The 23,641-nt window shown below is 47.0% G+C and overlaps 1 protein-coding gene across 2 annotated transcripts in view; it reads left to right on the top strand.

Moving 5' to 3' along the window:
• Positions 1 to 13,158, top strand: part of Bcl7c (BAF chromatin remodeling complex subunit BCL7C) — a 52,325-nt gene extending 39,167 nt beyond the window's left edge. For both annotated transcript variants that reach the window (XM_076943177.1, XM_076943184.1), the window contains exon 6: positions 5,921 to 13,158. In XM_076943177.1, the coding sequence (XP_076799292.1) occupies positions 5,921 to 6,118 (198 nt within the window). In that variant the 3' untranslated portion in view covers positions 6,119 to 13,158. The remainder of the gene's footprint in view (positions 1 to 5,920) is intronic.
• Positions 13,159 to 23,641: the final 10,483 nt, after the last annotated feature.

Genomic DNA, 23,641 nt, shown 5'->3' with positions numbered 1-23,641 from the left:
GCTAAACAGTTATGTGAGACTGTCCCAGAAACGCAAAACAGTGATAAATGTTGAAAATGTCACATGCTGTCACCACATCCTTTGTCTCCTTCCACCAGGTCCCTCGCACATCTCTGCTCTTTTGTATGTCTTTAGAAACAATGTATGTCTTCTTTAGTTAATTCACCAGCTAAGCTCCAGTTCAAAAGGTTTCTCTTCAACCTCACCAGTATGATGCCAATTATCCTTGTAACTTCTTCCACCCCATCACAGCAGGAGGCTTCTCTCATCTGAAGCTTTTCTAGTCTGTCTTTGCAGCTTCCCCGGCCCCAATAACCATATGAAACACCAGATGGGTCAGTCATATAGCCTTCTGCAACACCATTTATACCGTAAGACCCCCAACATGAAACTTGCCCAAAGGTCTATGAACACTGTAGTGTGTACAAGCATGTGTGTATGCGGCTGTTCTGTCTTTGAGATCTTCTAGGGCAGTGGTTCTCAATCTCCCCAATGCTGTGACCCTTTAATTCAGTTCCTCGTGTTGTGGTGACCCCAACCATAAAGTTACTAATGTAAACAGCAATTTTGTTACTGTTATAAGTCGCAATGTAAATATCTGTGTTTTCCAGTGGTCTTGCTTGACACCCCCCCCCCAGGTGTCGTGGCCCACATGCTGAGAACCACTGTTCTAGAGGTTTGTTACAGCCCAAGTTAGATCTAAAGTTGAACCGGCTCCTCTTGTTACATCTGCTAACGAATGAACATCTGTCAACAAGCCTATAGTATATATAATTCTAATCTGTTAATCAGCATTAAGAAGTCATTCATTAGAGTCTTTGTCCTGAAGGTTAGAAAGCACTAGCCTCTCTACCCAAGACAACAATCTCTTTATATCTGCTCCTCACAGCTGTATTGTTGGGCAAAGCCTTTGTGGTGCTCCACTTGAAAACCTCTTTCATCAGGAGAGTGTAGAGGTCAGTAGGCTGTACCTGGTGCTGATGTGTTCATGGTGCCAACCCTTGGGCCTCAGAGGGCTTCCAGGTCTGAAGTGCCTTCCCTACCAGAAACCTATTTGCTCACAGTTCTGAGGACTGTGGTGAGGTCTTGGCAGGTCTCTCTTCATCTTAGCTATTTTCTCTGAGTGGTCACATGGTCTTTCTTGGTAACTCTGTAATTACCCCCAGCAATCATGTGGGATTAGAGCTAATCCTAATGACTTAATTTTTAATTCAGTTATCAATTATTAAAGACCTAATATCCAAGTGTGGCCACTTTCTGAAATACTAGGAGTTAGGACTTCAGCATGAGAGTCTGAGAAGGTTCTGTTCAGACCCTGACAGCCAGGATTAAACAGATTTGCAGACGTTATCCTTCTGCTGCAGGTCAAGAACAGCCTCGCCAGGGGCTTTGTGGGAACATGGAGCACTTTCTGTAAGTTGGTCTGCACGGGCAGCTCCTTTCCATGTCCCCAAAGTGAACAGATAAGCTGTCTCTGCAGGGCTACAGAGTTCATGTTTGTTTGTTGTTTGGGGGTAGGGTAAAAGAACCCAGTAATCACCCACTTCCTGAGCTCTGGACCCCCGTTACAGAGCTAATTACTTTACTGTCAATGTCTCAGAGGTCACACAGGTCTCTCCTAGCAAAACCTGGAACTTGGGAAACTGGAGCAGAATCTAAATAGCTTCCCTTTTTAAGGGAAAATGGAGGAAAGCTGGGTATATAGACATTTACAGTATATAGACATTTATAGGCATTTCGCCTTCCTAACCGGCTTTCCTCAGTTAGTCAGGAAGAGGCCAGGAGTATGTTACACCTTTGGACTTCCCTTGCACAAAAGGCAATCTCAGGACTGTGGCAACTTTGTTCTCTCCAGCTGAGCACATCCGTTTTCTCTTGCTGCTTACCAAACTGCCACAAGCTAGGCGTGATGTTACACACCAAGTTCTCCAGAGACAGAGGCTGGCAGATCACTGTGAGTTCCAGGGCAGCCTGGTCTACACAGTGACCCTGTCTCAAAACAAAGTTGGAGTGTAGGCTGAGTTGAGCTAGTGGCCTGGGGAAGAAGATACTGCTGATCTCATTTAATATTTTGGTCAGATTCTGTGTTTCCCAGGTACATTCATGCCTTTGTCAGCTAGGAGCTCTCTGGGTCCCTATTGTTTTTAAAAGGCGCCTTCCTTCACTGACCCAGCAGCGGGCTTTCATGAGAGCCTGGAATCTCTATTTCCTCTTCTACCAACTGGAGAGAACTATACACAGATGTGAGTTGGTTAGCTGGCTGGTGTTTTTGTTTTTAAAGATGCATTTGTATGTATACCTATGTTTATGTGTATACAAAAGTGTACATGTGTGGCCCGTGTACAGGCACAGAGAGCAGAAGGCCAGGTGTCTCCCTTTACCTGGTGTTTGTGGGGTTTTTTTTTTGGTTTTTTTGTTTTTTTGTTTTTTTTTTTTTTTTTTTTTTTGGCTAAGGGGAACCAGCAAGGCTCAGAGCTGCCCACTCAGAGCTGGGGATAAAAGGGGGTACTGGGAGCACTCATTAATAAGTGCTGAAATCTGAACCCCGTCTCCAAGCTTGAACATTGAATGCTCTTACCTGCTGAGCCTTCGCTCTAGCCCTGGTTGGTTTTTTATGGACAGTCTTGTTCTATTACCTACGCTGGCATCCAAGCCCTGGGCTCAAGCTTGGCCTGCTCCATCAGTGTCAGTCACTGTTCTGTTGCTATGGTAAGACGCTGTGACCAGGGCACTTATGGAAGAGAGAGTACTTGGGCTTACAGCTCTTCAGGGTTAGAGCCCACAACAGTGGAGTGAAGACTTGAGGCAGGGAGCGAGGCCTCACATCTTTAACTTCAACCACAAAATAGCACACTAGAAATTCTCATGGCCCATCCCCAGCCGCATACACTCTAGCAAGGCCACACCTCCCAAACCTACCACCACAGCGCCACCACTGGGTACCAAGTATTCAAATGCCTGAGACTGTGGGGGACATCATTCTTCCAAGAAAACTGTTCTTAAGTGACTACCTTACTCAGAAAGAATCTGTCTGGCTTTTTGCTTGTTTGTTTGTTTTGTTTTTTAATTATATAACCTTTGAAAAATTCCGTACTCTGCTCTTCAAGCTTCTGAAGAAAATGTTCTTCAGAGCAGGTTGCTAGGCAGGTTGGTGGTGTAGCATGCAGGGTTCAGTGCTGGTGAGACCACTGTTGCCTTTTACCACCCCTCCCTTTTCCCCTCCCCCCTGATCCCTTACCCCTCCTCTTGCCCCTCCCCCTCCCCCTTATCCCTGATCCCTCCCCCTCATCCCTTACCCCTCCCCCTGGTGCCTCCTCCTCCCCCTCCCCCTCCCCCTGATCCCTCCCCCTTCCCTCTTCCCTCCCCTTATCCCTCCCTCCTTATGCCCCCTCCCCCTCCTCCCTTATTTCTCCCCCCCACCCTTAGTCCCTCCCCCTTACCTCTCACCCCAGATCCCTCCCCCTCCCCCCCACCCCTCACCTCTTCTCCTGAGGTTGCCTGCATAGCACCTTTTCACCAATGTAAGCTGGCAGCAGCTCCAGGACTCCCCACGCCTCAGTGTGAACTGATATAGAAACTTGATGCCACGATTTAAGATGGGACTTTACTTACAGCTGCAGAATTCCTTTGTAGTGGTTCCCAGACAGTGGCTTTGTCTCAGGAGACAGAAATCTACAGGTGGGGGACATCTTCAGAATACTGCTTCCAACATTAAGGAATCTCTTGCCCAGACTTTTGAGGCCTCTCTGCCAGGGATTCATTACGACCGGACTAGCACCAAAGAAGAAAATCTGGGGGAAGGCCCATTGCAAGCAGAGGGTCCGTTACAGTCTCCAGAGAGCTCAGCCAGCTCAGCCAGCTCCTTGGTTGGTGTGGAGGCATCTACAATGTCTTGTTGTTGTTTTGGGACAGGATGTCACTCTGAGGTCTTGACTGGCCTAGAACTTGTAGAGGACTGCCTACCTCTGCCTCTTAGAGTGCTGTGACTAAAATGATGTGCCACCACACCCGGCCTACTTGTACAGTTTAAAATTTTTTTATGGCCGGGCAGTGGTGGCTCAAGCCTTTGATCTCAGCACTTGGGAGGCAGAGGCAGGTGGATTTCTGAGTTCGAGGCCAGCCTGGTCTACAGAGTGAGTTCCAGGACAGCCAGGGCTACACAGAGAAACCCTGTAACAAAAAAAAATAATGTATGTATATGAATATTTTGTCTGAATATATAATATATGCACCATGTCTGGTGTGCACAGAGGCCAGAGGAGCAAGTCGGATCCCGTGGAGCTAGCATTACAGACAGCTGTGAGCCACCATGTGGGTGCTGGGAGTTTAACCCCTGCTCCTGTGCATGAGAAGCAAGTCCTCTCAGCTGCTGAGAGTCCCGCCCTATTTTATACATTTTTGTTTTGTTTTAAAATATTTGTGAGCTGAAGCATTAGCCCAGGGGTTAAGAGTACTGTTCTGCCAGAGGACCTGAGTTTGGCTTCCAGCATTCATGTAGGTGCTTCACAGCTGCCTGTCTTCCTGGTTTCAAGGAATTCTAGACCTCTCTGCCCTCTGCTGGCACCAACTTGTACATGGTACACACACACACACACACACACACACACACACACACACACACACTGTTGTATTTTGTAAGTTTTAGAAACTGGTCCTGGTCACACATAATTTTAATCCTTGAGGGCAAAGGCAAGAAGGTCTCCATGAGTTCCAGGGTAGCCAGGAGTGCACAGACCCTGCCTCACAAATAACACCAAAACCCAACAATGTAAAAAAAGTTTTGTAACTAGGAGTAGTGGTAGAAGTATGCTTGGGAGATAATCCCAGCACTTGGGAGGTAGAGGCAAGAGGATTGGGAGTTCGAGGCCACCCTTAGCTACGTGGTGAGTTCTCAATAGCCTGAAACATGTGAGATCCTATATATCTCATCTCATCTCCATCTCATCTCCATCATCTCCATCATCTCCATCTCATCTCCATCATCTCCACACTGAGTCGGAAGTCCTGACTTCTGGACTGATGGCTCGCCGTCCACACTGAGATGGTACATTAATGAATGTGTTGCCCTCAGGGAACCCTGGAACTGACACCCAAGCCCAAAGTGTCTGTCTGCAGAAAACTCCTTCTGCTCTCTAGCCAGGCTGTGCTTCAACTTCTGTCAGAATGAGGAAATACATTTACTTGGTAAATTGTTTGCCTGGCAAGTGTGATAGCTCACATAAATGCCTCAGAGGGGAGGGGATGTTCTCAAGATGGCTAAGCTGTTTAAGGTGCCTGTCGCCAAACTTGATAGTCTGAGTTCCATCCCTGGGATCCATGTGGTGAGAGAAGACACCCAAATATCACTGTGTTCTGATTTCCACAGGCTCTCGTCCATGCACACAAAACAAATAAATGCCTTCTATTGGGTTTTGTTTGCTCCTGGATTTATTTTTGAGACAGTGTCTCTCTATGTAGCTTCAGCTACATAGCTCTATGCAGCGTCCTGGTGTTGTAAACTAGACCCTTGAACTCACAAAGATCCACTTGCTTCTACCTCTAAGTGCTGAGATTATGGGATGCATGACCCTGCTTGGCTTTTTTTTTTTTTTTTTTTTTTTAAAACTGGGCTGGCTGCACAAATTTGTAATCTCAGTCCTGAGGAGCTGGAGACAAGTGGAACCATGGGAATTCCTGAACAGCCAGCCTAGCTCAGATTTTGTCCCAAAAAATGAGGTGAAGGATGACTGAGGAAGACACCCAAGGGTCCCCTTTGGCCTCTATATGTGTTTGCACATACAAACGGGTGCACACACAAAGGACAGAACAGCTGTTTGCAATATCCTCCCCAAGCTTTCTCTGTTAGAGACTTCTACTGTCTTTCCATCTTGTGTAGGGTAAAGAGAAAAGCAACTATCCAGATTTTCTTTTCTCCCTGCAGGATTCCGGCGTGCGAATCACAAGGAGAGCCCTCCAAGAGAAAGGCCTGAAAACAGAGCCCCTCAGGAGGCTTCTTCCCAGGAGAGGCCTCCGGACAAATGCTCGGCCTACTTCCACGGTTCCTGAACCCAGAGCTCCTGGAAGTGGGAGCAAGGCCCAGAGGGCACCCAGGACGATACCACAAGGGAAGGGGAGGTGAGCGGGTCCATTGCACAAGGAGAGGCCCTTAGGTCTTCCTTAGCTGCCCCAAGATCCAGTCATCTACCCACACCCTTTAAGGGTGGAGAGGGCTTTGAACCCACAGCCAGCAGTGGAGGTCAGCAGCCAGCCCTCCACTTGTCCCGGTCCCTAAATTATGGATCCATCCTGCTATGGGTCCAAAACTACAGGCCCAGGGCAGGTCACAGACAGGGAGTGTCTGAGGACATCTCTAGGCAAAGCCTAGAAGCAACTTGAATATACAAAACGCTGGATGCTGTGCCGACTCGGCCACCTCCTCACACACTACAGCAGTCATCTACCAAAGGGCCAGGCATGGGCCTGGAGGTGACCTTCGACCTTTGGAACTACAGTATCTACACTGGTGAGGGGCCCTGCTGGCAAGACGTGAGCATCGAGCAGCACCTGAAACATTGGACAAAAGGTGCTAGGTGCTACCCCAGCTGTGGATGGTGTCAAAACTCACACTTGTGTGAAGTATAACCATGTGTAGAGACACCACTCCAGCAAGCACCTGGCAGCCTCCCCCCGCTTCCACAAGCCTATGGACTCTGGGCCTGCTAATTAACCCTTGGCTCCAGAAGACATGTGCCAACCAGGGTACCAACCTGGCCTCAGGTCAATCGAGGGGCACACATGGCCTAGTGACCTTTCAGGCCATGCCACGGCCTCCTCCTGCTCCAGGAATGGATGGAGACGTGTGGTCCAGCACTGCCAAATCTACCTGGAAACTACCCACTCTGAGAAACTCAAGGCGAATGAGCCATTTGAGTAATTCCAAGGGCTTTCAGCAACCTCTCGCCTCTGATTTAATTACGTACTGGGCCTGCTGTGCCAGGAGTTAATGCCTCCTGTTTGGGAGCTTACTGTGCTACGTATCGCAATTCGTGGGAATTATTTAATGCAACATTCCTATGTCATAGGTCCTGTCACTTTCACATTTTACAGATACAGAAACTAAACAGCCAGGAGGTTAAAGAGCTTGCCCTAAGTCACCCAACCTGCCTGTGGCAGAGCCAGCATTCGGATCCAGTCTACCTGCCTGACTCCACAGGCCCTGCTAGTGTCCCACTTCTTGTGCTGGGCATGCAGGTGGGGCTGAAGCTGTGAGCTGGTTAGGACATTCACTTAAGGAGCATACGGTTCTCTCAGTGGAAATTACATAGGACTTTTAATTTTAATTTCTTCCCTTCCCTCCCTCCCTCCCTCTCTCCCTCCTTCTCTCCCTCTTTCCCTCCCTCCCTCCCTTCCTTCCTTCCTTCCTTCCTTCCTTCCTTCCTTCCTTCCTTCCTTCCTTCCTTCCTTCCTTCCTTTGCTGGCCTGGAACCTACTAGATCAGGCCAGCCTTGAACTCACAGAGGTCTGTCTGTCTTTGCCTTTCTAGTGCTGGGATAAAGGTGGTGAGTGACACCATACCCAGCTCACGCCCCTCCTTTTATTTTGTTTTAAATAATAAGGTACGCAGAGGCTCTGTGGGAGCAAAGTGAACTTTGTGTCTATAACTGAGATGACGTGGACATTTGGTGGTAAGGCCGTGACTCAAGCTCAGCCCCTGGGTCCCTGGGATCCCTCTCTGGAGTGCCACTGATGCAGGAAGCACCGTCTAGGCCCAGCTCCTTGTGGAGGCTTCTCAGAAGCCGTGGGCTGTCATGTTGAGTGACTGGGGAACTTCAAGTAACAAAAGTTTATTAATTAAGACTTCTGAATTGCCAGTGGGGCAGAAGTTTTCAAATTTCAAACAGATACTAGTTTTCAAGATTCAGAAATGAAAAATAGGGATTCAGGGAGATCCAGAAAATCATACTTTGTATTTTTCATAACTCTCTGTATCTTAAAAACTAAGAAACTCACAGTTCATGGTAGTTTAAAAGAGCTGTAGGCCTTAAATATTCAAAAGGTATAAACTTCCGGTGTGTGTCACTGGGTAGTATTTGAATAGCACAATGTTTACAAATCCAATTAGATTCAGAGTACCCCAGAATCGTGACTTGAAATTGCTAATAGAAAGACTTATTTCCAAATACAGCATTCCTCAGAACATCCTGGGATTTGTATAAAACACACAATGCATGTGAATGCGTTCACATTTATCTTACTTGTGAGAACCACTCCACAGGGGAAGAGCACAGATACATTTTTAATGCCAGGACTACAGAAGAGTGGACTGGCCTGGGATGGCCCCTCTCAGTTCTTGGCTCCCAAGTTCTAAGGATGTCTACTGTAAGTTCATGTGTCAGTTCTTCCTATTCCTGCTCTCTGATCTGACAAGGAGCTCCTCACAGGCAGGACTCCTCTGAGCTGTGGAGCATGGGTGTTAGAGTACAGTTAGTGATAGGATATTTCCTGGTTTATTTGCGGATTGGTTTTGTGATTCAAACAAACAAGCAAAAACAAAAGCAGACAAAATCACCACCACTGCCAACAACAATCCCAGGTTTCCCAATAATGTCAGCAAGGAATTCTGAATACACAAGTCCATGGGGCAGAGCAGGAACTGTGAACAGGTGAGCTGGTGTTTATGAAGCCCAGTCATCGAGGCTTCATGGAGTCAGAACACTCCAGCTCAGCCAGTCCTTGGCATGAGGCCTTGGCTGAATCACTCACCTCTGAGCTTCAGTTTAGTGGGTTGAACCCTACCTAGGAAGTAGTATTCTTGCTTCATAAGGTGATATAGTTGAAGGGTTACCAGCAGGGCTTTGGAGTCAGTCTGTGGTTCAAATCTTAGCTTCATGACTTTCTACCTCTTTGATTTGGGGCAAGTTCTAACCGCTGGATTTTTCTCTTCTGTAAAATGGGGACATGGACTCTATGTCACAGAGGCAGTGGTGAGTTTCAGTGAGATCACATATGACCCGCTTAGTCAAAGCAGGGTCTACTGTACGTGTTTGATCCATGTAGGCGTTACCTGCTGTATCTACCTCACAGGGCAGTTGTGAGGATGAAGGGTAGAGGAAACTGGGGTGCTTTCTAAGCTGTGAAGTGATAATGTGTTTACCTCTCTTTCCTCTGGAGATGAGGAGACAGGAAGTTACTGTCAGACACTAGTAGAATGCCCAAGGAGAGGGCCTTGTATGCTTCCGTCTATACAGTGCGGCTGGGCTGAAGGGAAGGTGCTCTGTTGTGTTACGTTGGGTACTGGTGGACAGGCCACGCATGCCCTCCGGTGAGGGTTACCACAATGAAGTGGGGAAATTTAATGTCTATGGCTTACACCGCTGGGAGCAGGGACAGAGCAGGTTCTATCTTAAGAGGATACTAGCTGGGGGCTAAAGTAGACGAGTGTTTACCTTGTATAAGCAAGGGCCATGGATTTCATATCTAGTACCTCAGGAAAAACACAACAAACAAAACCCTCTTCTTGTTTAAAGGTTTTGGATAAAGAATAGTGTTGTGAACGTGTCTCCACCGTTTGCTTTTAAATAGGACTCAAATAGCAGGAAGGCCTGTGTGCAAAAGTGGTAGGTGATCGGAAGTATTTCCATTGCTGGAGCCATGCACCCCCTTCCATGAGTCCAGATTTCATTCTGTATCATGCAGACCAAATGCAGGTCAAAGGGCCCTTGGGGCGATTCTCCAGGATCCTGACAGTGGCCTCACAAAATAAATCCTAGCACAGTTAGCAGGTCAGAGGTGGGAGACTGTCATGTCCAAAGCCCAAGGCTACACACATCCTGTGAGGACAGAATCCAAGCCTTTCACCTGGATTGAGTTCCTCCACCTCAGATTGCTGATCTTGAACAAGGATAGCGTGCAGAAGAGTAAGGTCCCATGCCTCAGTGCTCGCCTCTCCACCTCAGCAGCAATCCCTGCTCTTGACCTCATGCCTCATCCAGACTTCACTTCCCAGCCTAGCCCTTAAGTCAGGCTCCTCCCGCACCATCCTTAGATTCAACCTAAATGAGGGACTTCTCATGCTAACCAGACTGCCTCTCAAGACCACCCTACTCAGCTCCTTGGCTCTCACTGTCCCCTCAGAGGACCTGAGGTGTAGGTTCCCTGTTAACTCAGTGACATTCCTCAGCACATCTCTTGTGAGGTCCCACTCCTTACAGTGGCCTTTCAGTTTCAAACTCATGTGGCATGCGGGCAATCTAGAGATTCTTCAAAGTCCATGTCTCTTGCTTAGATTCTTGAGACTAATGTTTAACTTCAAGGTGTGTTTTCTGAGAGTTGCCAACAGGTTGGAGATGAACTTAGAGAATAGGATTCACCTTTTCATCCATCAACTGGTTACCTAGTGCCCATCATGTGCCAAGTTCAGCAGATGGTGCAGGAGATACATTTGTGAACAAAACAGACTTGAGCCCTGACTTCAGGAAGCCTCCAAACAACTAGGGTAGACATAGTGTTCCTGGATACAAACTCCTAGCTGGGCGTGGTGGCACACATCTATGATGCCAGCCCTTGGGAGCCCGAGGTAAGAGGATCAGGAGTCCAGCCATCTTTGGCCAGCCTGGGCTACATAAGACCGTGTCTCAAAAACAAACAGAATACACACTATAACTGTGAGAAATGTTGTGAATAAAAAGGTCAGAGTGCCGTGAAAGAACGCAATAAATAAGTGTGGGGGTGTGCTAGGACAATAACATGTATCTGTGTATGGAGAAGAGAATCTGTGTAAAGGCAATAATACACCCTCCAGTGGGAGACTGTGCTTACTGTGTTGGGACTGAGCCTGCCGGGCGCTGGGTGGGGATGGTGTCACAGACCTTGCAGACCATACATTTTTGCTGTTTAACTTTTTATTTGGAGACAATTTCAAAATTACTGGAACGTTATAAGACTGGTACAAAAGATGTCTGCACGCTTTGGCTGCAAACTCCCCGGCTGACCTGTAAGCAATCCGTTCACCTGAGTTACCACCCGTGTCTACCTGTGATGTGTACTCATAGCCTGTAGTCTGAACTCTGAGAATAAGTTACATACATCGTGTCTGTTTACACTTAAAATGCGGTGGATAGCTCCTACAGTAATGCCTCGCCCGCTCCGCTGACTATTGCTGGTCGGTGGCTCTGCACTGTTTGTCGTCTCTCCAGTCACCTTTATTAGCATTTCCCCTTTAGGACAGATCACGTCTGCGAATGGTGTGGATCAAACGTTGTGCTTTCTTGCTCGTATCTTTTAATGTGGCATAGAGTTCCTTCCTCTCTGTTTAAATAGACTATTTCTCCTTTTGGGTCTGTCTGTTGTTTCTCTGTGATCACATATGTGGTATATATTCATGGTTAGAAGAGTGTACAAGTGACGGTGCTTCAGTGTCACAATGGAGGCACACAATGTCTATCTTTACCTAGTAATAGACAATTTTTTTGAGCCAGCATCTCTCTATGGAGATCCGGAAGTCCTTGAGCTCAGTATGTAAACCAGACTGGCCTTAAACTAACCTGCTTCTGCCTTTCAAGGTCTGGGATTAAAGTGTGCAATACAAATGTTTTTAAGTTTATTTTTAGAGTTGGAGAGTTGGTTCAGTGGTAGAGCACTGGCTTCTCTTCCAGACATTCCTGGTCAATCCCCAGAACCTACATGGCAGGTCACAACCACTAAAACCCCACTTCCAGAGATCTGATGCCCTCTTCTGGCCTTCAAGAATATTGCATATACACTGCACAGACACAGGCAGGCAAAACACCCACAGAAAGAAAACAAAACAATAACTTTAGAGGCTCAAATTTCATCTCAACTTCAGTGAAGCAGCATGGTTTACTCTGGGTATCAACACACCCTGAATGCTGAGTGAAAATGAATTGTAATCAAGGAAGCAGTCATCAAAAGGGACGGGCAGGACTTTTGAGGTGTTCCCTCTGAGGGGTAGAGAGGTGTGCAGCAGGAGAGGACTGAGGAGACAGACCACATGGGGTCTGGAATACCAGGCCACTGTGACTTGAGCTATAGAGCGACTGTTCTGCCAGCCCAGAAAGATGATCTGGAAAGCTACAGTGCTGTTTTTGGATCTTTCTAGAGCAGCTGTTTATCTGTTGCCACTGGGGATTTCTCAGATGGTCCCAAAACCCAAACATCTCCTTGTTCATCTGAGAGCATGCCTGCCTCAATTGCACTTGGCAGCCCAAACCCAGGCAGTGTGCCAGCAAACACCCTCTCCCTGCCTCATTTTGGCTAGAGCCACAACACTTGGTTTTGGGACCTTTCCCCAAACAAACAGGTCACCACACTGTGGTGGTTACACACGGATTGTTTCCTGAGTTTGCTGGAGTGTTTGGGGACCAGGGTCCTTTTCTGCCATACGTGGGGTTCATTGTGATCTATATTCTAACAGTGTCCATCTGTTTAGTTTATCTGTTACCTCCAATTACTTCCCAACCCTCCCAACACCGCAGAGAAGAGTTCAAGTCTGGCTGAACATCTTGGAACGTCCTCAGAAAGGCTGGTGCACAGAGAAGCCACAGAGTGGTCACAGCAGTGGCAGAAATTTTAAGAGACTGGAGAAGTCAAATGCTGAGAAATCCCAAGAAAGCCAAGGTTGCCTCTAGTGGGAGAACTCCACAGTTCTACAGAGAAGGTGGCATTTGAACTGAGCCTCAAGGGCAGAGTCCACCGTTTTCCATTTTACAAAAGAAATATTTAATTATTAAGTAAATAAGAGGAAATTTTAAAGAAGTGAAGCCCATATATTCATATGTCATTAACATTCTCAACATGATTCTTGCTGGTTTCATAATATTCCATTAGGCAAATACTCTGTACTCAAGCCCACCGCTGGAATAATACATCCAGGCAGATCCGCCTGCCTCTGCCTCCCAAGTGCCATCATTAAAGGTGTGCACTATCACTCCAGCTTCCTAAAGAAAATTTAAGACTATGTTTGTGGTTTTAAATTTCTAAGTGGCAAGATCTATGTTATTGTTAGTTACATTTTGATCAGAAAATGGTTTCTAGCATTTTTCAAAATGTAGCAAAACATTCTTCAGAGATAACTATCTGTGGAGTTTTGTCATTGTCCATGAACTTGAAAAGGCTACAATGCTTGATTTCAGGATTAAAAGCATATGTGTTCACAACTGGGCTTTGTGGTGCTGGGCAGGCAGTTCTGTAATGATAAGACTCTAATGGGAAGGAGAAGAAGAGAAAAGCTAGACATGAGAACTCTCATCCATAGTGCCAGACATCCTGCAGGAAGGAGGGAGGCAGAGACAGGAGAAGCTCACAGGCCAGCTCACAGCTCACACAGCTCACACAGCTCACACAGCTCACACAGCTCACACAGCTCACACAGCACGGTGGCAAACAAGAGGTCGGGGCTTGCCTTGTAAACGAGAAAGTTGAGTGATATCTGGGGTTGTTCTTTGTTCTCCTCATGTGCACAGGAATGCCCACACGCGCACACAAACCATTAACTAGTTAACTGCTTAATTATTAGTTTTTAATTAATTGATTGAAGATGTTAACCCCTTCAAGCTAACCACATCTATGAGTACGGTTAAGCGCTCAGGCTCTAGAGATAAAGCGTGAAGATTTAAACCCCAGCTCCCCTGCTTATTAACTTAGATTGCTTTTCCATGAAATGGAGACATTGACATTGTAGCTGAACGCTGCAGTGGGTGTAGAGCCTTACAGTACTTCCTGGTGAGCTCAACGTTAGCTCAATCAGGCCCAGATTCGCCATTGTGCTCACTGTTGTTGCCTGACTGACCAGTGTTGGCACTGAGGCCTCTGAAACAGAAGTAGAAAAGAGTCTTTAGGCACCCTCTCTCTTTTTTTTTTTTTTTTTTTTTTTTTTTTTGGACAGGGTCTCTCTGTGGTGGTTCTGAAACTCACACTGTAGACCACACTAGCCTCTAACTCACAGGGATCCACCTGCCTCTGTCTCCTGAGTGCTGGGATTAAAGGCCAGGTCTAATACACCTGGCCAGACCACTCTTTCTTATTCTTTTGTTCAGTACATATTTGATGAACAGGATGCTTCTTGTGGAGCATAGAAAGCATTCACAAAGCACACACACACACACACACACACACACACACACACACACACTCGTGTAAAATGGCTCAGTGATTAAGCGCACTTGCTGCTCTTTCAGAGAACTCAGGTTGAGTTCCACCATTCACGTGGAACTACACACAACAATCTATAACTCCAGTTCAAGGGAATCTAATACCCTCTTCTGATCTCCACAGGTACTATATACATGTAGTATACAAATATATATGCTGGCAAAACACTTACACATATAAAATAAAAATTAAAAATCCAATTATAAATATCTGTATATGTATATATCCGATTATATATGAATATACACATGTATATAAAATACCTATATATTTCTAGGCATATTTGCATTATATATAAGGGAAGGAAGGAGGCATATGCTGTAGTTTCAGCACTTGGGAGGCTGGGGCAGGAAGAAAAATGACCAGATGTTCAAGGATAACCTGGGCCACATAGTGAGTCCCAGACCAGAGTGTGCTCTGTAGTGACCAAGACTGTCAGAGAGACATGGGGAGCGATGGGCTTTTAGTGTGACTTAAACTGCATCTCCAGGCTTTTGTTGTGTTTGAGATGGGGTTTCTTTCTGTAGTCCTGGCTAGCTTAGAACTCACTCTGTAGAGATCTGTCAGCCCCTGCCTCTTGTTTGTTGGGATTAAAGGAGTGTGCCACTGCCTCCTGGCTAGAGTCCCTTCTATTCTTGGGAGTTAGCCAAGAAGAAAGGACGGGCACCTGTGGAAGAAGGCAGATGACCACCATATAACTCTTGATGAAAAGTCAAGACCCTGAAGAACGGAGCTGGTTGGTAACCCACTCAGAGCAGCAGGAAGGAAGCCATTCCCATGTCTGTCAGCAGGAGTGCTAACTGACAGAATGGGACAGTTCTTCAATCTTAAACGTGAACAAAATTCTGATCTAACGTGAGTAAACTCTGAAACATTACATTAAGTGAAAAAGGTCAGACACAAAGACAAATATTGGAGAGATGGCCAATTGTTAAGGGCACTGGTACCCATTTGGCAGCTCACAACCATGCTAACTCCATTTCAGGGGATCTGGTGCCCTCTTCTGGCCTCTTCAGGCACTGCATGCACATGGTGCACAGACATACCCAAAGGCAAAACACTCTTACACATAAACAATAAGATAAAAAGACAAATATATTATTCCACTTATATTGGACACCTAGAATAATCAAATTCAGAGGCATAAACTAGAAGAAAAGTAACCAGAAAAGAGTAAGTAGAGTGTAAACATGGGATTATGTTTTAATAACTGTGGTGTCAAGTTTATAAAATAGCTCCTGAATGAACAGTGAGGTTGACGGTACAACAGTGTAAATATATATGGAAGTGTCACATATGTCTTGTGTGTGCGGCTGTGGGTGTCTGTGTGGGTGTGTGTCTGCTATGGTGTACACGTGAGGTCAGAGGACAACCTTCAGGATCAGGTCTCACCTTCCACAGTGTGGGTCCTGAGTCTCAAACCCAGCTCCTCAGGCTTGGCAGTGAGCGCCTTTACCCACTGAGCCACCCTGCTCACTGTAATATGTACATTTATTTACAATGCAGTCCTGGCTGGGACTGAATTTGGGATCTCCCTACTAGGATTCCAAGTGTCTGCCTCCTTATCTGGCTTATAAATACATTTAGTACCATGGAATTTTGCATTTAAAAGGGTTTGGTAAATTTATTTTTTAAAACGTTCAAGCTGGGTGTAGTTATGGACGCTGTTAATCCCAGCCTTTGGAAGGCAGAGGCAGGCAGAGATGTGTAAGTTAAAGACCAGACTGATCTACGTACTGACTTTCAGGCCATCCAGGACTACACAGAGAAATCTTGCTTGAAAAAAAAAATTAAGAAATGCACCAAAGGTTTCTAACCTCCATAGGTACAAGTAGGCGATTCACATACACACATGCAGGCAAAACTCTCATACATATAAAATAAATAGATCTAAAAAAAAGACTCAAGTTGTTTCCAAGTAATATAACTGCATCGTAAATTAAACGCAAGGTTTATATGAATAAAAGGTACTTATATGGGGCTGGAGAAATGGCTCAGTGGTTAAGAGCTCTGTGGTTGACTGCTCTTCTTCCAGAGGTCCTGAGTTCAATTCTTAGTAACCACATGGGGGCTCATAACCATCTGTAACTGGATCTGATGCCCTCTTCTGGTGTGTCTGAAGTCAGCTACAGTGTACTCACATACATAAAATAAATCTTAAAGAAAACAGAAATACCTATTTGGGAGCCAGTCAGCAGGGAAAGGCGTTTGCCACCTAGGATGACACCCGTGTGATAGAAGGAGAGACCCCACGCCCAGAAGCTGTCCTCTGACTTTCACATTTATACTGTGGCTTGCATGTGTGCACATGCACACTCATAAATGAATAAAGGTAATAATGACAATAAGTAATAATGGCGATACCCATGCTGGCTATGCTGGCACGGGTCTGCAGTCACACTGAGAAGACTGAAGTAGAAGGCAGAGAATGTGTGACCAGCCTTCACCACAGCACTGAGCAACAAAACTTAAAGAAAGAGAAAGAAAGAAAAAAGTAAAAGAGAAAGATCCTTAATCAGCAGAGGCAGAATGCCTGAATGGATGGATGGTAGTTCATTTGGTGATGTATCTGCCCCATAAGTGTAAGGGCTTGAGTTCGCAAGGGCTCCTGAATCCACACTTAAAAAGCTGAGTGTGGCGGCATCCACTTGTGCACAGTGTTAGTGAGACAAAGACATGCAGATCCCTGGGGCCCACCAACCAAGTGGCCCGGTCCCACTGAAATATTCTGTCTAAACAAAATGTATAGCTCTTGGGGACAACACTGGAGTCTGATCTCTCTGACCTTCACATACATGTACTCACATGGACACCTAATGTTCACATACACACACTTCATGCACATGCTCACACACCTCATGCACATGCTCACATGTGCACACACACCTCATACACATATTAACACATGTGCACACACCTCATGCACATGCTCACACATGTGCACACACCTCATGCACATGCTCACATGTGCACACACACCTCATACACATGCTAATACATGTGCACACACACATGCACATGCTCACACATGTGCACACACACCTCATACTCATACTAACACATGTGCACACACCTCATGCACATACCCACACATGTGCACACACACCTCATGCACATGCTCATACATGTGCACACACCTCATGCACATGCTCACACATGTACACACAAACCTCATGCACATACTCACACATGTACACACACACCTCATGCACATGCCCACACATGTGCACACTCACTCACATAAATGCCTGACATCTAATAAAAGGTGACCAGATATATAAGGTCTCAGAAAGACATGATTCTAGATAATCAATCAACTGAAATGACTCAGAAGAGGGCTCATGGAGAGGTAGTAGAATTATCAGCAGACATCAAAACAGTAATTAGAGCTGTTTTTCTTCTCAGGCTTTAAAAATAATATTTAATGTTTACTTTCTATGAATCCTAAAAATTGGAATACAGTTTAACCGGTTCGTGGTGACTCTGCCCAATGCCCTTACACACCGGTCTCACTCGTTCTCGCCTGGCCACCCTTCCTGTGCCATTTCCCCTCTTCTACCTGGTTCCCTCCTCCCCCATCCTCTTTCCTGCTGCATGCATTCTGTTACACTCCTGGTTATTACCTCTCTTAAGTGTTCTTCCTCACACATATACATATACACGCTTAAATTTAAATTTAGGTTCTGTGTGTGACAGAAAACATGGGATTTGTCTCAATCTAAGTTTTCTCAGTTACATCTCCAGTTACATCTATTTTCCTAAAAATTCCATAATTTTATTTTTCTAAATGGCTGCATAAAATTCCCATTTTTAACCCATTTACCCACTGATGGACATTAATAAAGGCTAATTCTACTTCCTAGCTGTCATGAACAGTGCAGTGTAGATTTGGCAGTGCACAGGTCTCCTTTTTTTGTTTGTTTGTTTGTTTGTTTGTTTTGTTTTGGAGACAGGGTTTCTCTGTGTAGCCCTGGCTGTCCTGGAACTCACTCTGTAGACCAGGCTGGCTTCGAACTCAGAGATCTGCCTGCCTCTGCCTCCTGAGTGCTGGGATTAAAGGCATATGCCATCATGCCAGGCTAGATTTATTTTTATTTGTGTATAACTGTGGCATGTGTGCGCACGTGCATGGTACCTGATGAAGCCAGAAACCACTGGATTCCCTGGAACTGGAGTTACAGACAGTTGTGAGCTGCCATTGTGGGTGCTCGAAACTGAAGCCACATCCCCTGGAAGAGCAGCCAGTGTTCTTAACCACTGAGACACCTCTCTAGCCCCACAGGTTTCTCTTTGATATGTTGACTTATAATTCTCTAGGCATCTACCCAAGAGTAGCAGAGCCTGGTCTTGCAGGATAGCTCTGCTTTTTTGTCTGCAGACCCTTCATCCTAACTGCCATGATGACTGCACAGACTCACATTCCCAGCAGCCTTGGGTAAGCAGTCCCCGTTTCCCACCCAGTCCTCAGCATTTGTCCTCATCTGTTGATGGCCATTCTGACTGGAACAATATGAAATCTCCAGGCCTCCTAACTGTTGGTCTCACAGGCACACACTGCTGCAGCCCTGACACTTATGGATCGGAGGAAATGTTCCTGTTTTTGTTTGTTTTGATTTGATTTGATTTTTGTTTTTTATTTTCAAGATAGGAATTTTCTGTGAACCCCTGGCTGTCCTGGAACTCGATCTGTAGATCAGGCTGGCCTCAAACTCAGAGATCTACCTGCCTCTGACTCTCAAGTGCTGGGATTAAAGGTGTGAGCCACCATAGCCTGGCTAGTCTCAAACTCTTTATCCTGTCGATGTTGACATATGGTCGTGCAGAACTGGCCTGACCTCTCACCTGCTCATTTTGTGGAAGAGTCAGTCCTGAAGAGAGCAGCAGAGCTGACCCCACCCCTCAACAGCTGCAGTACTCTGAACAGCGGGCTGGGCCCCACATATCACCCAGGAGGCATAGTGGCGCTGGCCCTGGTTGCAGGAGTTGCAGATGAGCCAGCCCCAAGGGTATGAGGATGGGGGGCGGGGGGCTGGCCCTGCTGCCTGTCTCCTGTGAGATAGCATGTATGGGGGAGAGATGCTCTGCCCTCTCACCATTTGCCACCTACCACAGTCAGAAGAGCTGGTCCCAAACCACCAGAGTGGGAGAACTGGACCTGCCTCTCACATGCTGCAGCACTCAGGAATGTGGGCCCTGCACCTTGCCTGGGCAGCACAGTAGAGCTGGCCCTGGTGGTGGGAACATGAGAGCTGGCACTGTGGGAATGAGCGTGGGAGAGCTGGTCCCAGCAACTTGTCTGCTGTTGAGGCAGAGATGATGGTGGCAAGGTCTCATCATGGCCTTGATGAAGGAGAGATGCCCTCATCCCCCATCCCTCCTCGTCCTTAGCCACCTATGACAGGTGGGAGAACTGGACCTGTCCCTCACCAGCAACAGCACTCAGGAGCGTAGGCCCTTCGCCTTGCCTGGGCAGCACAGTAGAGTTGGTCCCGATGGCATGGGCACCAGCCGTGAGCCGTCCTACAGGCATGGGACCATGAGAATCGGAGAGCCGGCTGTAGCACTGGATGAGCTAGCGAGGCCAGAAAGCCTGCCCTGGTAGTCTGGGTGCAGGAGAGCTGGTGGGCTGACCAGCCAAAGTACCTCTCAGGCCCAGATGCAGGGCTCTGAGTTGGCTCACCCCAACATCTTCCCCATCAATGAGCTGCTGGCGGGTATGAAGGGGCCAGTCCTACAGATCCAAGACTACAGAATCTTCATAACACGGGCAACAACGGGACATCTGAGAGAAGCATCAGTGAGGTTCCAGTGTTGATAGTATAGCAGAAGCCAGAGGCCTTGAACCAGACCAGTGACTCATTACAATGAACATTTGCAGGTAAAAAAGTGTGGACAAAAGGGTGCACTGAGGGACACACTGTGACACACTGCAGCTTCCACAGTGATTTTTTTTCTCTGTTGTGGGGAGGTCGCAAGGGTGGAGGACGAGTACAAAGGGGCAGGGAAAGGAGTGGGACTGGGGTGCATGATGTGAAGTCCATGAAGAACCAGTGAGAAGTTAAAAACAAAACAAAAATTCATAAGCACAATTAATACCAGATGATGCTTTATAGAAAAAAATCAGAAAACTTTGAGACATGGCTAGGGGAATCGTTAAAAAAATACAATAAGAAAAAAGGAATAAAAGAAGGTAAAGATAAAAAGACACATGCCTGTGAGCCCAGCATTTATTAGATGAAGGGAGAAGTATTAAGAATTCAAGGACAGCTTAGACTACTACAGAGACAGTCTCAGAAACCTTTGATTCTAGCACCGAGGAGACAGGCAAGTGGATCTCTGTGAGTTCAAGGCCAGCCTGGTCTATATAACCAGTTCCAGGCTAAGCAATATTGCATGGTCAAAACAAACAAACAAACAAAAAGACAAAAAAAGTCCACAGACACACAACAAAAACTAGAAATCTGGGCATTGGAAAAGACTGTGATCCTAGCACTTTGGAGACAGAAACAGAAAGATTATTACAAATTCAAAGTCAGACTGAAGTCTGCAGCCAATTCCAGATCAGCTAGGCAAGAGAGAGAGGAGAGAAGAGAGAAGAGAGAAGAGAGAAGAGAGAATAGAGAAGAGAGAGAGAGAGAGAGAGAGAGAGAGAGAGAGAGAGAGAGAGAGAGGAGAGAGGAGAGAGCGCAAAGCAGTTTGCAAAGGGTTATTTTTGTTACATTGAACACACAAAAACAAAGGGACTAGAGAGCTCAGTGGTTAAGAGCATTCCATGGTCTTCACTGGGGTTAGGTAGCTTACAACTGCCTATAACTACAACTCCAGGGAACCCAATGCTCTCTTCTTGCCTCTGAGGGTACACACACACACACACACACACACACACTCACACTCACACTCACACTGAGCTCTTCCTAGGTCATTAGTTCTGCCTGAGTTCTATGCAGCAGACTTTTAAAGACAGGGTCTCAGCCTTTCAGTTGTGGCCCATGACTTTAATCCTAACACTCAAGAGGCAGAGGCAGGCTGAACTCTGTGAGTTCAAGACCAGACTGATCTACAAAGCAAGTTCCAGGACAGCCAGGGCTATACAGAAAAACTCTGTCTCCAAAAACCAAAAAGAAAGGAAGGGAAGGAGGGAAAGAGGGAAAGAGGGAGGGAGGGACAAAGACAGAGAGAGAGAGAGAGAGAGAGAGAGAGAGAGAGAGAGAGAGAGAGAGAGAGAGAGATTGCAGCTCTGATTTTCCTGGAACTCAGATGTGAAGACCAAGCTAGCCTGAAACTCAGGGATTGCCCGCCCCCCGGAACTACACCCCCCCCTCCCCCCCCCCCCCCGAGTGCTAGGATTAAAGATGTGTGCTTGCTGCAATTGTGTCTTCTTAAAACCTGGCTCTGCGGTTCCTACTTGCTTCCGCTGGCAAGTCTGTGTTGTTTTACATGACATCTGTTTGTTTGGGGCTGGGTGTCCTGTAGTCCAGGCCATTCTTGAACTTCCTAAGGAGCCCAAGCAGGCTTTTAACTCAAAATTCTGTCTCCACCTAGGGGGATTATAAGACCGCCCCTGTCGTCTCTGTAGGGACTTTGACTTCTCGAAATAGGGTGTCACAAGAGGTGGGTTGCAGCTAGATGGCCTAGGAAGGCAGATTAAATCACGTACAGCTGGAGCCTGCCAGAGGTTAGAGAGGAAGGTGTGAAGACTGTGACCCACCCCTACCTAACACCGAGTGGCCTGCGGTTGGGTAACTGCCTTAAAGCCACACCCCCAAGCCGGGCGAGGAGGGTCGGTTTTCCAGGAATTGTGCGCAAAGGAGGTTCGGAGAGGCTAGTTCAGGCTAAGTGGGAAGAGCAAGGTTTGAAACCAGGGCCAGCAAATTTCTAGAAACCACGGTCTTCTCTGATATTGATAGGAGAGGGATTGGACCCACTGGTGATGTCAAAGGAGCCTGCCCTACGACAGGCCTTGTTCTTCAGGAAGTCTCTAGGCCGGTATATTTATTTCCAGAAGGCTAACAAAAAAGCAGGTGTAGGGACGTGCTTGACCCTTTGCTCTGGGGCCATGAGAAAGTCACGGCCTCCCATTTCCTCGTCTTACTGTGTGGGGTTTATCTAGATGTCCTCTACGGCCCCTTTTAGTTCTTCCTTGTCATGAAGCAGCCTTGATAAGATGCCTGCCGGTTCTTTAAAAATGGCAAATACAACTCCTTAGAAGTGCACACATATCCCTAGCTCAGCCACCCGACTTCAAGTGCCCTGAAGTTGTAGGGGAGGCGGTAAAAGTCTGGGATAGTAACCAAAAAGAAATTAGGGCGTGTCGGCATATGTCTGGCTGATTGTGCTCAGCCCAGGAGGTGAGCCAGTGAGGACCTTGGAGTGAGGTTCGGCACTTTGCCCCTTCCTTTCCTGCAGGAGAGGGAACTCGAAGTCAGCTAAGACACAATGCAAAGAAGGACCGGAGTTTTCTGACAGTTCCTCTCTCCAGCGGAGTTTTCTGACTTCGCAGGCAGTTCGCAGATCGAGGGCGGGTACAAATGAGTGAAAACAGGGAAAGGCAATTGGTTCACGGCAACTGGAAGAGGGACTGCTTTGCTATATCACATTTACTTGGGATTCCTACCCTGCTCATATGTAGGGAGACTCATAGAGAAAACAGTAGTAAAGTGCAAAACAGAGCCAGGCATGGTGGTGTTCTCTCCCTTTTTATGCTCCAAATTGACCTCGTAAATCATTTCCCTGGTCACCTGTCTGCCTTTCAAAAAGAGCCAGGACCAGGAAGCAGCTTTTGCCCAGGTTGTGGCTTCAGATGAGTTAAAGCTCTCAGGCCCTTTCCTTCATCCCATCATCTCCAACAGTGCTCCCGTGGCTGCTCACCCCATCATCTCCAGCAGTGCTCCCGTGGCTGTTCATCCCATCATCTCCAACAGTGCTCCCGTGGCTGCTCATCCCATCTCCAGCAGTGCTCCCATGGCTGCTCACCCCATCATCTCCAACAGTGTTCCCACGGCTGCTCACCCCATCATCTCCAGCAGTGCTCCCGTGGCTGCTCATCCCATCATCTCCAACAGTGCCCCCGTGGCTGCTCACCCCATCATCTCCAACAGTGCCCCCGTGGCTGCTCACCCCATCATCTCCAACAGTGCCCCTGTGGCTGCTCATCCCATCATCTCCAGCAGTGCTCCCGTGGCTGCTCCTGAAACAGCCTGGAGTGTGGGTTCACAGGCTTGGACCAGGTAGATTACATCAGCAGTGAAACCTAAAGTAGTAACTCTGGAGAACGAATCTGTTGTCCTAGGGTTCAAAGACTAGGGCTTCTGGGCAGCATGACCATCCTGTAAGTTCTGGTGCAGACTGGCAAACCCAGTCTCCGAGAGCATTAAAATAGCCAGGTTGGCTTTCAGCATACATTTGTGAATGAGCTGCTAAACCAGAAATGTGGAGGCTTGCGTGAGAGAGTACAGGACTGTTGGGAGACGGATACTTGGAGGCAGTGTACCAA

Source organism: Arvicanthis niloticus, chromosome 1 (genome assembly GCF_011762505.2).
Source record: "Arvicanthis niloticus isolate mArvNil1 chromosome 1, mArvNil1.pat.X, whole genome shotgun sequence".
NCBI classification, from domain to species: domain Eukaryota; kingdom Metazoa; phylum Chordata; class Mammalia; order Rodentia; family Muridae; genus Arvicanthis; species Arvicanthis niloticus.
The sequence above is the reverse complement of the archived record's forward strand: the minus strand, read 5'-3'. Positions and strand labels throughout refer to the sequence as shown.